Source organism: Colobus angolensis, unplaced genomic scaffold (genome assembly GCF_000951035.1).
Source record: "Colobus angolensis palliatus isolate OR3802 unplaced genomic scaffold, Cang.pa_1.0 Scaffold179, whole genome shotgun sequence".
Lineage (NCBI taxonomy): Eukaryota > Metazoa > Chordata > Mammalia > Primates > Cercopithecidae > Colobus > Colobus angolensis.
Genome location: NW_012114921.1, coordinates 4,711,491 through 4,725,796, shown reverse-complemented (window position 1 = coordinate 4,725,796; position 14,306 = coordinate 4,711,491). Strand labels below are relative to the sequence as shown.

The window sequence follows — 14,306 nt, the reverse complement described above, 5'->3', positions numbered from 1 at the left end:
CAAGTCCCGGCCCCATGATTGGGTGGCATCTGGACAATGGCTTAGTTACATTTGTTACAGCTTTCATTATGGGAACCCACAAAGTACTGGCAAATTTTCTTTCTTTCTAACCAAGAGGAATGCAGGGAATAGTTTTTTAAAAAGGTCTCTGGAGCCAGATGGTCTACGCTTTGAATTCTGGCTCTACACTTGCCAGTAATGTGATCTAGAGGATGGGCACTTGGCTCTGTGTTCCTCCTAACCATCAAGTCTCCACTATAAATGATACAATTTCAGGCAGGCTATATCATATAACCTCGGTGAGCCTCTGTTTTCCCTTCTATAAATGGGGATAATAATCCTGTTTTATAGAGACACACGAAGACCAAAAGAGGTAACGTATTTAAAATGAAAGGGAAACTTCTTCCCAGGGCCCCCAGGACCCCAGGAGATTGCCCTCAGTGGAATGTCAACTCCCTGAGGGCAGGGACTTCATTTGGACCCTGCTGTATCCCCGTGGCATATAGCATGTGCTTCCTGATGGTCAATGAACGTTGGCTGAATGTTGGCTCCTTCCTGCCTTTCTTTCTAACTTCACCTGGAACGTCACTCCTCAGCAGGTCCTTCTCCCTGTATCTGCTTCTGGTCCCCAAACATGCCAAAGTCAGTGCATGCTGGGGTGCTCATGCTTCCTGTTCCCTTTGCAGGAACGCTCTTCCCTCCGGTGTTGGTATGGCTCATTTCAGTCATCATTCATGTTTCAGATCAACTGTTATCACTTCAGTGAGGTCTTCCTTGACCACTGCTTCTAAGACAGATAAGTCCCCCAACCTCTGTATCATATTTTCTTATTGACCTCACTATACTTATTTATTTGTTCTTTGTTGTCTGTCTCCTCCTAATATAAGCTCCATGAGGATAGGGACCTTGTCTGTATTCTTAGTGCCCGGAGGAGTACCCAGCATGTCGACAGTACTCAGTACATGTTTACTTAATGAATAAATATATAAGCAAATAACAGATATTATTGTTGATTCAAGACATGGACTGACAGCAACTAAGAACTTCATTTGTTTTACCTTTCCTTGTCCAGCTGAGGTGGAGAAAGGTCACTAACATTCATGTGGTGTCTTTTAGGTACCAAGCACCATGCTCATCATCATCTTTTGATGCAGGCATTATTATTATCATCGTTTCACAAATGGTGAAGAGGAGGCTTAGAGAGGATAAGCAACTTGCCTAAGATCACACAGCTGGTAGAGGAATATAAATTCAAAGTCAGGTCTGTCTAATCTTAAAGAATGTGTTTTTTCCATCATGCTTCCCATAAAAATGGTACCATTTCAAATAAAAATCTTTGGGTTCATCACTGTGGTATAGAAAACACTGTTTTTGTAAGTCTCAAGTGGGTCGAGAAGACTGGCAGTATTTTTTTTTCAGGAGGCTTTGCTTGCTACCACTGCAATTGACTTTGCAGCGATGCCAAGCCCTTACTTGGGGGGTATAATAGGGATGGCCAGATGATTGGCTTTTCATTACTTCCTCCCACTGATTTTTCTTCATTCCATTTAGCCAAAGTATTTTTGGAGCACAGTGAAAGAAAACACATAAAAGATTCATATAGGCCGGGTGCAGTGGCTCACGCCTGTAATCCCAGCACTTTGGGAGGCCAAGGCGGGTGGATCACTTGAGGTCAGGAGTTCGAGACCAGCTTGGCCAACATGGTGAAACCTTGTTTCTACTAGAAATATAAAAATTAGCCAGGCACAGTGGCTGGGTGCCTGTAATCCCAGCTACTCAGGAGGCTGAGGCAGGAGAATCGATTGAACCTGGGAGGCGGAGGTTGCCGTGAGCCGAGATTGCACCATCACACTCCAGCCTGGGTGACAGAGTGAGACTCCATCTCAGAAAAAGAGATTCATGTAATTGCTGTGAACTTGGCTCTCAGAAGAAGACTGCTAAAGGATATCTTCGCACACACTGCAAGGCTTTCTTTTTCACACTCAGTACTTCATCTTGAGCCACTCACTATGCACGGCTGGCAAGGAAAATGCCAAACTGTCCTTTGATACTAAACTTTTGCTGATCTTAACTTTTTGGTTAAAAAATAAGATTTGATTTGTATGATTTTCATTTCTGATTGTTTCAGACAACACCATCACCATATCAGGGAACTGGGCACTGCATTGTCTGTGGATAATTACGGTTGCTGGCCCAGGCACACCAATAGTTCCCCCGGCCCAAGTCACTGTAATAGATGTCATCACAACGTCATTAGCTACTCCAAACTGGATCAGAGTCAGAGCACTTTGTGGCTTCTGCATTAAAATCTTGTACTTGCTGTCCACTTCCTACAAAATTAAGTACCCAAAATGAATTCTAGCCCTCAAGATTCCCCAGACCTGGCCCACTCTGCCACGCTGTACTTGAGGTGGTACATCTGGTAGGAAGTGCTTAGGGTTCAGGCAGATCTGGGGCTGAACCCTGGCTTGGCCACTCATGGCTAACATGTCACACAGCCGGTCAGTCTCTGTGCTGGTTATTCTCTGTTCCCCTAGAATGGATCTGGAGGGATCCATTCTTTGTCCTCTCTCTGCCCGGAGCAGCTGACCCCTGCAGACTGTGTCACTGGGGCACTCTCACTGGCTCAATTCTGGTTAAGCTAAGTCCGTGGTAGGCACTGGCAAGAGACTGGAATTCAGAAGGTTTTCCTCACTCCTCACTCCTTCTTTCCTCCAGTGCCGAATCTCTGACAGTGGCTGCCTCGATCCATGATTTTAGCTTCGAACAGGCGGCTTCTCCTTCATCGTTACAGCTCCCACTGGACTTTAGTCACGATATCCTATGACTTTCCCACCTTGCTCTGCAGCCTGGGGGTTGCTAATGGTTATTCACTGTTTTTAGTGCCTGGGTGCCTCAGCGTCCTTTATTTTTATTTTTAGTTAATTAATTAATTTGCTTAGGGACAGGATCTCACTCTGTTGCCTAGGCTGGAGTGCAGTGGTGTGATTATGGATCACTGCAGCCTTGAACTCCCAGGCTCAAAAGTGATCTTCCTGCCTCAACCTCCTGAGTAGCTAGGACTACAAGTGTGTGCCACTACATCCAGCTAATTAAAATTTTTTTGGTACCCATCTCTTTGGTAGAGATGGGTATTGCTATGTTGCCCAGGCTATTAGCATCCTTTCTTTGTTCCCTTACCCCTGCCTATACCTCTATAACATGTCTTCATTTGTAAGATATTTTTACTGAGTATAATATCCAAGTGGACAATTGTTTTGTGTGTTTGTTTTTGTGAGACAGAGTTTTACTCCTGTTGCCCAGGCTGGAGTACCATGGCACAATTTCAGCTCATTGCAACCTCCACCTCCTGGATTAAAGCGATTCTCCTGCCTCAGCCTCCTGAGTAGCTGGGACAATAGGTGCCCACCACCACGCCCGGCTAATTTTGTATTTTTAGTAGAGGCAGGGTTTCACCATGTTGGCCAGGCTGGTCTCGAACTCCTGACCTCAGGTGATCCACCCGCCTTGGCCTCCCAAAGTGCTGGGATTATAGGTGTGAGCCACCACTCCGGGCTGTGGACAGTTTTTTTTTTTTTTTTTCTTTCAGCACTTCTGTCTTCTGGCTTGCATGGATTCTGATGAGAAGTCTGCTGTAATTCTTACCTTCGTTTGTCTTATAAAATGCTTTTTCTTTTTTCCTGGCTGCTTTTAAGGTTTTCTCTCTTTAATTCAGCCATTTGAATATATGGCTAGAAATGTGTATGTGTGTGTGTGTCTGTATGTATTTATTCTGCTTGGTGTTTTTGGAGCTTTTTGGATCTGTGGTTTGGTGTCCATTATTAATTATGGATAATTCTCTGCCATTATTTCCTCAAGTATTTCTTCTGCCTTGTTTTTTCCCTCTTTTCCTGGCATTCCAATTACGTGTATATCAGACTATTGGATATTGTCCCACAGCTCTTGAATGCCATGTTCTGCATTTTCCACTCTTTTTTTCTCTCTGTGTTTTAGTTTGGGCAATTTCTATTTACTGTCTTCTAAGACTCAGCTGTGTCATGCTGTGTCCTTTGGAGAGAGCAGTCCATCAAAGGCATTCCTCATCCTTATAACCGTGGTTTTCGTTTCTAACAATTCCATTTGATTCTTTCTTATCGTTTCCATCTCTCTGCTAAAATTATCCATCTGATCTTGCACATTGTTCACCTTTTCCATTAGAACCTTTAAAATAATTATAGTTATTTTAAATTCTCTGACAGACAGTTTCAACACCTGTGTCCTAGCTGAATGTGATTCTGATGATTTCTTTGCCTCGTGGGAATGTGTTACCTTTTCTTGCCCTTTTGTCTGTTCAGTTGAAAGCGTGACATCTTGTGTAGCACGGTAGAGCCTGAGTGACAGGTTTATGCCTGGAAATGCGTGTGAGTTTCCTTCTGCTAGGACTTTTGGGAGGGGGTTTGGGTTAACTTAGGATTTGGGTTGGCTTTGAAGTTTGTTTATGGTTAACCTCTGTGCATCATAGGTTTTAAATTCTCTTAGCAATTCCCTGTGTTTAGGATGCGAAACTGGTTTGCCAGAGGGCTTTCTTCCCTCAAGGTCCACAGTTCAGCCCTTGGGTCCTGCCTTTGTGCTGGCTGAGAGAGGGTCTCTTTCCGTGTTCCTGCCTCTCTCTAACTCCCTCCCAACAGTCTTCTGCCCTTCACTGATGCTTTTAGCCTTTCAGCTAACTATGGTGGTGGCAAAGCCTTCACTAGGGTTCTGACTCTCAGGTATGTGGGATTTTTTTTTTCCATTTCTTTTCTTCCCTCATTCAGCTGAAAGGATTTTCCCCAGTGCCTAGGCAGGACAGTGTTCACTGCCCTTCTCTTCACAGATGAAGGGTGTTGTTTCTGATGGAAGATGAAGTGAGCAGGGTCTGGGTAGAGTGGTCGGGGGTATATGCTCCTCCCTCAGCAGCTGCTGTGACCCTCTCCCAGGTCTACCACAAGGGACACTTTCTTCTTAAATCTTTTTTTTTTTTTTTTTTTTTTTTGACGGAGTCTCGCTCTGTCGCCCGGGCTGGAGTGCAGTGGCCGGTTCTCAGCTCACTGCAAGCTCCGCCTCCCGGGTTTATGCCATTCTCCTGCCTCAGCCTCCCGAGTAGCTGGGACTACAGATGCCCGCCACCTCGCCCGGCTAGCTTTTTTTTGTATTTTTTAGTAGAGACGGGGTTTCACCGTGTTAGCCAGGATGGTCTTGATCTCCTGACCTCGTGATCCGCCCGTCTCGGCCTCCCAAAGTGCTGGGATTACAGGCTTGAGCCACCGCGCCCGGCCTCTTCTTAAATCTTTCCTCACTCTTTTCTGTGGAAAAGCTCCTGGTGGGATTTGTAGAGAAAAAAGTCCCTAAGAAGACACGGACCTGCCCAACTGCTACAGCCTCCAAGGGCTTCAGACTCTCTTGCCAGTACACACTTAGCCTTTGTAAATTCACCAGCCACCCCAGCTGAATTCTTTCTCCCTGGAGTAGGTACATCTGCCCCAGCCAAGCCAGGACCCACATCTTGTCTCTTTCTGCAAGAGTCTGTCTCTCCTTGGATTTGATTTGAGAGAAGGAGTTCAAGGAAATGCACAAATTTACCTTTTGTCTGGGTTATTTTCATAATAAGGTTGGGAATGATGCCCTTTCCAGCTTCCCTATTGCCAAGCAAAAACCAGAAGCCAAATCTCTTCATTTGACCCATTTCAGTTGAATTTTATGTCCTGGGAGCACTGGCAATGCTGGTGCTCAGATGTGAATCTAGCATTCTTCTCACTACAGCCTATCTTTTCTTCCTGTCTCTATTTCCCTTCCATTCTGAATTTACAAGTCATTATAAAATATTGAATATTTGTCAACCGACCAGTTGGCAAACCCTATGTTTGATGCAAAGACAAATTTGTAAGGGTCTCACAGTAGCTAATGCAAGCATAATTATAACAGGAGCTGTCACAGGGCACTGTGGGAGGCCAGAGCCACTTCCCCTATGAAACTCAGGGAAGGGTGTTGCTCATACCCATCCAGCAAGTCAATTCTGGAACCTGCCTCATACTTATCAGGCCATTTTCTCAGCCACCAAATGCCATCTGACCAGGAGCTAAGTCTGAGAGTAATGATGCCACACATGGGAGATGGGGACTGCATTTTAGACTCCTTTGAGGTTCCTACCAGCAGACCTGTGGGCTGAGGGGAGGAAAGTAATCTTGATTCTCCAAAACTGTGAACTCTACAAATCAAGATGCTCTGAAGTGTGTGATGTTTATGTTAGGTGTACTATTTAATCTGTTAAGAGGATCGACAAAGCTGACTTAAAACTTGTTTCAGGCCGGGTGCTGTGGCTCATGCCTGTAATCCCAGCACTTTGGGAGGCCTAGGCGGGTGGATCACTTGGGGTCAGGAGTTTGAGACCAGCCTGGCCAATATAGTGAAACCCCGTCTTTACTAAAAATACAAAAATTAGCTGGATGTGGTGGCAGGTGCCTGTAATCCCAGCTACTCAGGAGGCTGAGGCAGAACTGCGGAGGTTGCAGTGAGTTGAGATCATGCCATTGCACTCCAGCCTGGGCAACAGAGTTAGACTCCATCTGAAAAACCAAACCAACTAACCAACCAACCAACCAAACAGCTTGTTTCAATAATAGCCTATGTCACAGGCAAGCCTGGGCAAATTTTTTTAGAAAAATAGAACACTTCGGTTATAATTTACTAAACTGCCTCATGAAGCTAAAGGTAGAAAATTCACTAGAGCAATGGTTCATTGGCAAAATCTGTCCAAATCCTTAAGAAACACCATAATTAAATATCATTACATCTCTACTTCTAGAGAGCCTCATAGTTTGCAAAGTATTTTTACTTTCAGTATTTATTTAGTTTTTTAGTTCTCATAATGGCCCAGAAATAGGGTAGGGCAGGGGATTATTTCTCTCTGGTTGAGACTTGGGTCTGGAGGCCAGCTAGCCTGACTCTGAGTCACATGGCTTACAGCCAATGAAAATAGGTATCTGGCACCCTTGCTTCATTCTCAGTCTGAGCTGGACCAGTTTGCCTTGGGTGGCTCTGAGTGTTATTTTTCAGCTGACTTTGGATATTCTCAGGGATCTGACTTCTTTCTTAGTTCATGCCTTGATCTTTCATACTTGATTCTGCTCTTCTCACCTGACCTCTGATTCCTACCTACCCCAATTAAAACTTTTGTCTACTCCTTTGATTAGTTTACTTGCAATTCCTCATGGGAAATACCTTTCACACCCAAACAACACTTCTGCAATTACTGGTACTGCTACTAATATTGCTTGCATTAAGAACAATAACAACAGCAACAACACCACCAACTGCAGCAGCTATCATCTGAGTACTTATAATCAATCAGACACTGAGCTTTCCATATTTGATCTCACTGAAATTTTGAACCTCATACTATTCCTATGAAATAGATAACTATTTTCATCCCTATCATATAGATAAGTCACAAAGAATGTAGGTGACCTTAGCCAGTACAGTTGAAAGAACAGGGACTTGTGTTCTGGTCCTGCTATATACTCACTGTGTGGTTTCAGGCTCATTATCTAATCTCTCTGTACTTCATATGTAAAAAATGTGGATGATAATTCCTGCCATCTGAGGTTGCTGTGAAGATTAAATGGGAAAGAGCCTGGCACATAGTAGGGTCTCAAAAAACAAAAACAAAAACAAAAAAACTAGTTTCCCTTTCTATTTTAGGACTTTTATCTACCACTTCTGGTTTGTGTCAACAAGGATAACCACTCTTGGGCACTGCTATGAAGTGCAGTTTTTGGAATTCTAGATGCCATTTTATAAAAAAGTAATTGTAAAAACTTTTCCTTCTTCACTAAACATCAACTATAGCTATATATTTTATCGAGGAAAGAAAGGGAGGGATCTTTCCTGGTAGAAGTGTAGGAAATCATTTTAGATTTCAGGGGTGGTGGAGTGTAACGGATGCAGCCATGTGTAAGCATTCGGTTTGGGATCTGAGGGAGTGACCTTGGGAACTAATTGAGTGCACAGACTTGCTCTGACAAAGAAATCCCTGTATTGGCTAAATAATGTATAAGAGATTTCCACTGGGCAATGGGCAAAATGGAATTATTTAGCGTATTTCCATTCCAATGAGTTAATCAAGATAATTGCTGTTTTCCTGGATCTTTATCTTCTCTTTGTAATTAACAAGGTCCTTGTTTGGAGAAAGGAATTTAGTCAGTGAACTTTATAAAAATGGCTGTGACATTTTTGTTCAAATTATATTTAAAAATCGACTACAGATCCTTTTCCTTTGGATTCTGCTAGGACTGTTAGAAACTGATGCTTGATCAAGCTTGAGAAAAACTTTAAGGAGTCAAGTTCATTTGGAATTAACAAACTCAGTGCGGCAGTGGTGCGGGGGTAGGGTGCAGGGAGGGCAGCAGGGCAGCACCGAGAAAGCCCAAGCTCTGGCATCAGACTTGGACTGCGATCCCTGTTCTGCCACGTCTCACTATCAAAAGTGGACAAAGGAGCCTTCAGAGCCTCAGTTTCTATGGCTGTAAAACGGATAATAATCACCCATCCTCAGAGCTGCTGTGTGCATTAAATGCAGTGGTGTAGCTCCTAGACCACAGCTGATGCGCAACAAGGCTAGTTCCTTCCCCACCTCTCACATGCTTATCTAATGGTGACATATTCAGCAATCTCAGTTGTTTGAACCATGGCTAAGACCTCAAAAAGCAGCTTAAAAAATCTAAGTAGAAAGAGAGATGTTCGTCCATTCATTAAAATATCTCCTAGAGGAACACCCCAGATATATATATATATTTAATTGCGGCTAGGATTATAATAAGCTGAACTTCTGGTTCTCTGACCACACCTCTTAAGAAGTCCTCTACTGGATGAAGAACAGAGAAATGAGCTACTTGAGGTGGGCGCTAGGACTGAAATAAATAGTGACACCACAGTGCAACCCTGAGGGAGGAGGCAGAGAAACCTTCCCTTTAGATACAGGACCTAATAAAGTGATGGTTTAAAATCACTTCGGGCTGGGGCAAAGGGGTCTATATCCTCATTTCCCCACTTCCTGAAAGCTCTCTTCATATTACAGCATAGTATGCAATTGTTGTTCCTTATTAATGACCCTGAATCATAAAAAGAAAGTTTTCATTATGTCTATATAGTGTGTTTGAGAAGGGAAGTATGCAATACACTTCATAAGAAAAGTTCCATGCAAAATGGTTAAAATGAAAAGGTTTTTTTTTTTTTTTTTTTTTGGAATTTGAAGATGTGAGCTTCAATTATGTGGAAAACTCATCCACATGTGCCTGTTCCTTCTCCCCTTGCCACATTTCTGGACAGTGGTCATATGAAGATGCTAGCACTTCATCAGGTAAGTACTCTTCATCTACACCCTCTCCCTGTGGTATGCTGGGCAGGTATCTGCTGTATCCATTCTACAGATGTGGAAACCAAGGCCAAGAGGGATTAAGTCCACGGGAGAGTGGGAGCTGATGCCCAGCTCCTCTGACTCCAAAGCTAATGCCTTCTCCACTAGACCATTTCCTTCCTAGGAGAAATCATGTGGAATATGAACATGTAGAATGTATTAAAGGTAATGTTTTTTATCCCAAATCCTGAATTAAAAAAAAATACTCCATCAATTTACCTCTAATCCTACAATGAATTAATGAAACAAAATCATCAAATGGCCTTGTTTTGGTACTTACTCATAAAATGTTGTCCATCCGTTTTCATTGCTTTTGGTTGCCAGAAGGCCAGAATTGCCATGGTATGTCATCATGGCCAACTCGTGTCCTTGTGTGGTCACACTCTTGAGTGCACTGTTAGTGCCCATGGTCACCCAGTATACCTGGCCATCTGGGACCACCAGCCAAAGGGGCATCCCAGTAGAGTCTCGGCGGACATTTACCATGTTGCCATTGTTGTCTGTGATGAGTGTGACGTCGCCATCCCCACTGTAGGTGAAGTTGTACAGGTAGTCTCCTGTGGGCAGGCTTTGGGTGTACAGGTGCTTGCCAGTGGTATCAAACAGATAGAGCTCCTGGTCAATTGGTGAAGACAGCTCATACATGTTCTGGGTGTTGAGGAAAGGTTTGTTCTTCCGGATAAACCGAATTCGGATGTTCCCAAGGTCGGCCACATAGAGCTCCCCATCAGCACACACAGCCAAGGAAGACGGGGTATTTAACTTTGCATCCTTGGCATAACCATCATCTCCAGAAAAACAATCACAGTTGGCATCATTTTTACAGTCACAGCCACTGGGGGCCCCAGCAACTAGTGAGATCTCTCCGCTAGTGGTGACCTGCCTGATGCGGTTGATCTTTTTCTCATCAGTCTCAGCAATATACAGGACCCCATTGTGTGAAACAGCCAAAGCGGTGGCTGACTCCAGGGTTGCGTGGATGGCCACCTTGCTTAGCAGGAAGTGGTCAATGCCAGGGACTTGGCAGTGCATGGGCCTCCCGGCGACAATGCGCACCTGGTGGTTTTCAGAGATCTGCAGGACCACATTGTTGTCGAGGACATAAAGTGAGTTGTCCATTGGGTTGATGGCTAAGTCTGTGGGCCACTCCAGGCGAACCTGACAATGAAGACACCGATACTCAAATGACTGGCAAGATGCCCACCACTAATCCATCCCGTAGCCCATGTAGCCCATAACAGTGTCCAAAGTGGCTTCATATACAGTCTTGCTTGATCCTCATGCAGCCTATCATCAACAATGAAGTGTCAGCCCCCTAATCACCGGGAAATCATGAAAGAGCTGCCACTGAGACATGTGATGGTCTCATTAGACTGACAAAACATGAAGAAGGAGTTAACAACAACAAAATAGTAGGCAAAAGGTAGACTTTGGAGTCAGATAGGCCTGGGTTCAGAACCTAGTCTACTACTTATGACTGTGGGCAAGTTACTTTGCCTCTCTGAGGCTCAATAGTCACATATGGGAAATGGGAATGACAACAGCACAGAGTCCCTGACCCACCAGAACCCACCAAATAATGGCAGCTGGTGTTCTAGAGATGGGAGGGAAAGGCAGATGGAGTCTGGAGGCTGAAGTAGTTGTTGTTCAGAGGCTTAAGAAAGATTCTTCATGCATGATTGATACGATACATACATGATTTCTCAATTCTTCGAGTTCATGGATTAACAGCTGGCTAGGTGCTAGAGATATAAAGACAAGCTAACCATGGCCTCTGTCTGTCATAGTTCTCGACCAGTGATTCTGAAATCTAGCCTCACATTCAAATTATCTGTGGTGATTTTAGAAAATAATGGTGCGCAAACCCCACCGTTGATGAGTGAAATCAGTTCCCCAGATGTGGAGCTTGGGCATTGGCATTATTTCAAAAAGCTTCCTGAGTGATCCTGATGTGGGCTTGAGAATCATGACTGGATCTTTGCTCATCATGTGTGGTCATCAGCATCAGCTCACCTAGGAGCTGAGCATGAATGCAGAATGACAGCCCTCCCTGAAACCTACTGAATCAGTATCTGCATTTCAGCAAAATCCCCAGGTGATTTCTTTGCACACTGAGGTTTATGAAGCCCTGCTCCAGAAAATGGTTCTAGTAACTCAGAGAACAGGTCCACGTGAAAGGGATTACTGAAGCTGGTTGTAGGGACTAGGAGTTCAGAAGTGCTGGGCCCCATGTGGAGCCTCCTCTGAGCCAGGCTGGGAAACTGGCATAGGTCATGGCGGATCTTCAAGTGGGCACCCAGGGGACTGCAGCTGGCATGGTCTGAGGGGAGGAGTGTCTTCTTCAGTGGACTTGGAGACTGAATTGTTGGATCTATCACACTAGGAGGTATTGGCACTAAGGGGAACCCTTTCCACCTGTGTCCCTAGGAGGTCCAGCCACGTTTTGTGTGGACTGGAAGTGCTGACAGGTGCACCCTTCTGCTGATTTTTCCATCCCACCTAAAAATTCATTGCCTTAGACTTCCTGAGCCCCATACAAACCCTTGATATTTGGTCCAATTTGGGGCTTGCTTAAGCAAGTGTATACCTTTATTTTTATTTACCTATGTATGATGACAGGGTCTCACTCTGTCACCTAGGCTGGAGTGAAGTGGTACAATCTTGACTCACTGCAGCCTCCACCTTCCAGGCTAAAGTGATCCTCCCACCTCAGCCTCCTGAGTAGCTGGTACTACAGGCATGTGCCACCACGCCCAGCTAATATATATATTTTTATAGAGACAGGGCTTTGCCATGTAACCCAGGCTAGTCTCAAACTCCTTGGCTCAAGCAATTTGCCTACCGTGGCCTTCTGAAGTGCAGGGATTACAGGTGTGAGCCACTGAGTTTGACCTAAGTGTAAGCCTTTAGATAAGAAGTTTCTCTTCCAGGAATTTACTTGTCTGCACCACTGTCTATAAGAGTGCTTTTAATAATGATGAAGCCATTTTTAATAAGCAGGAAGACCAAGAACTAACTCATATGCCCAACAACTGAGAATTGGCTAAATAATAGTACATTTAGTTTGCTCATAAATTAGAATACTGTGTGTAGTTGTTAAAAGTGATGTTATAGATGGATATTTAATGACATGGAGAAATGTTTGCTATGTATTAAGTAGAAAGAACAGGTTACAGAACTGTAAGCACAGTGGGATACCAATTGGGGAAAAATACAGGAAGTTTAGCAAGATTATAGATAAAGAGGAGATTAAGTGCTTGAGGGATATATATCAAAACGTTAACCATACCAAGGTTAAAGGTGATCTTAATTTCCTTCTTTGTGATTTCTAACTTCTTATATTTCCTACAATGTACATGTGGTAGTTTACTAGTGTAAAAAGAAACCCTAATACATTATATACACACGAGTGAGGCCACCTCCATCTGTCCCCTCAGCTCAGGGACATTCTCAGAAGGGGGCAGGCCCTTTCTCAGTTCTTTAAAGCATGATCTTCAGGTCCTGCTTTCTAAAGTCTTCTTGTCCCCTTACTCCCAGCTCCCTCTGTCCCTGCAGAGCCAGGGAGCCTGAAAATTCGCCAGGGCTGCTGCCAGCCAGGGTTGCTGCTTCACACTCCCCAGGCTCTCTGGGCAGCTTTTGGCTGCATCAAGAACACAGTTGGCTCTAAAGTGACAGGGGAATTTTCAATTTCTTAAAACCCACTTCTTGTCAATGCTGGCCCCTAAATATTTTATGCCTTCTGGTCCTGTGGCACCTTGGGGACCCACTTGCAGAGACCTTTCTGCCTGTCGTTATGATGAAAAGATGGTTCCTTGATGGGAGGAGTGGGGGAAGATAGAGTTAGTGGAGGGAGACCAGAGAGGAAAGAGAGGAAGGAATGAAGAGCAAGTGCTTTCCTACACTTTCCCCTTCTGCCATGTGCAGGGTGCCTGGGAAATGAGAAGGGGCATTGTTCTTGGAGTCAATCCTCACTCTGTCACACTGCCTGTGTGATGATCCTGCACCAAACTACCTAAGCCTCTCTGGTTTCACCACCCTATTAGTGATGATCATGTTGAGACTTGATTTCCCATCCCCAAAATGAATGGACTAGACTTGATAATTTCAGAGGTCTTGCAGCTCCGCGTCATGGTTCCAGTGTGGAATGGTACCCTCTTCCCTGTCCACCTGAGCACCCTGTGCCTTTATTAAAGCACTTGGAGCTGGCTGCCCTGTTGCAGAGTGATTTTCTTGCAAAAATGGATTGTCGAATGAATGAATGAAGGAAGGACCAGCAAATGGTATAGAGAGAGTGAGAGATTGGGGTCAGGACACCTCACTTCCTATTCCAGTTCCACAATTGCTACATGTGTTACCTAACCCAAGTTTCTTAAACATCAAACTTCTTTCTCTATATGTAAAAGGGGATAATACACATTACATAAGGTAGTTGTGAAGATTAAATGAGACAATGTACATGGAAGCTGTCTGTGGATTTTAAAGGGAACTAGTATTCACATCCTTTTCCTAGCCGCTGGGCACTGTACTAGATAATTTATGTACATAATTTCATGAAAAAACTCATTTCCATATCCCTGATGGAACCTGGTACAGGGCTCTACATTTAAAAATGCATTTTCTTTCATCACACCTCAGTATTCTTATCTATAAAATGGGGTAGATCAGCTCTACCCCATGAGACTATTGTGATAGCTAAGTAAGAAAAGAGACGTTGTACTTATCCTGTACCCCCATTTCTTACAGAGTGCCTGGCACAAACTAAGTTCTTATTTTGGATCCTAAGCATAGAGTTATTCTCTGTCAGTGGTGGCCATCTCCACTTCTCAACAGGTTGCAACAACTTCCTTCTGTTCCTTCTCCGCTCTGTGCCTCTCTC

General features: G+C 44.2%; 1 protein-coding gene across 1 annotated transcript in view; it reads right to left on the bottom strand.

Annotated features, from left to right (window-relative positions):
- The window catches only part of TENM4 (teneurin transmembrane protein 4), a 787,916-nt gene that overhangs the window by 33,226 nt on the left and 740,384 nt on the right, over positions 1-14,306 (bottom strand). The window contains exon 28 of the mRNA XM_011938905.1: positions 9,711-10,588. Within this exon, the coding sequence (XP_011794295.1) occupies positions 9,711-10,588 (878 nt within the window). The remainder of the gene's footprint in view (positions 1-9,710; positions 10,589-14,306) is intronic.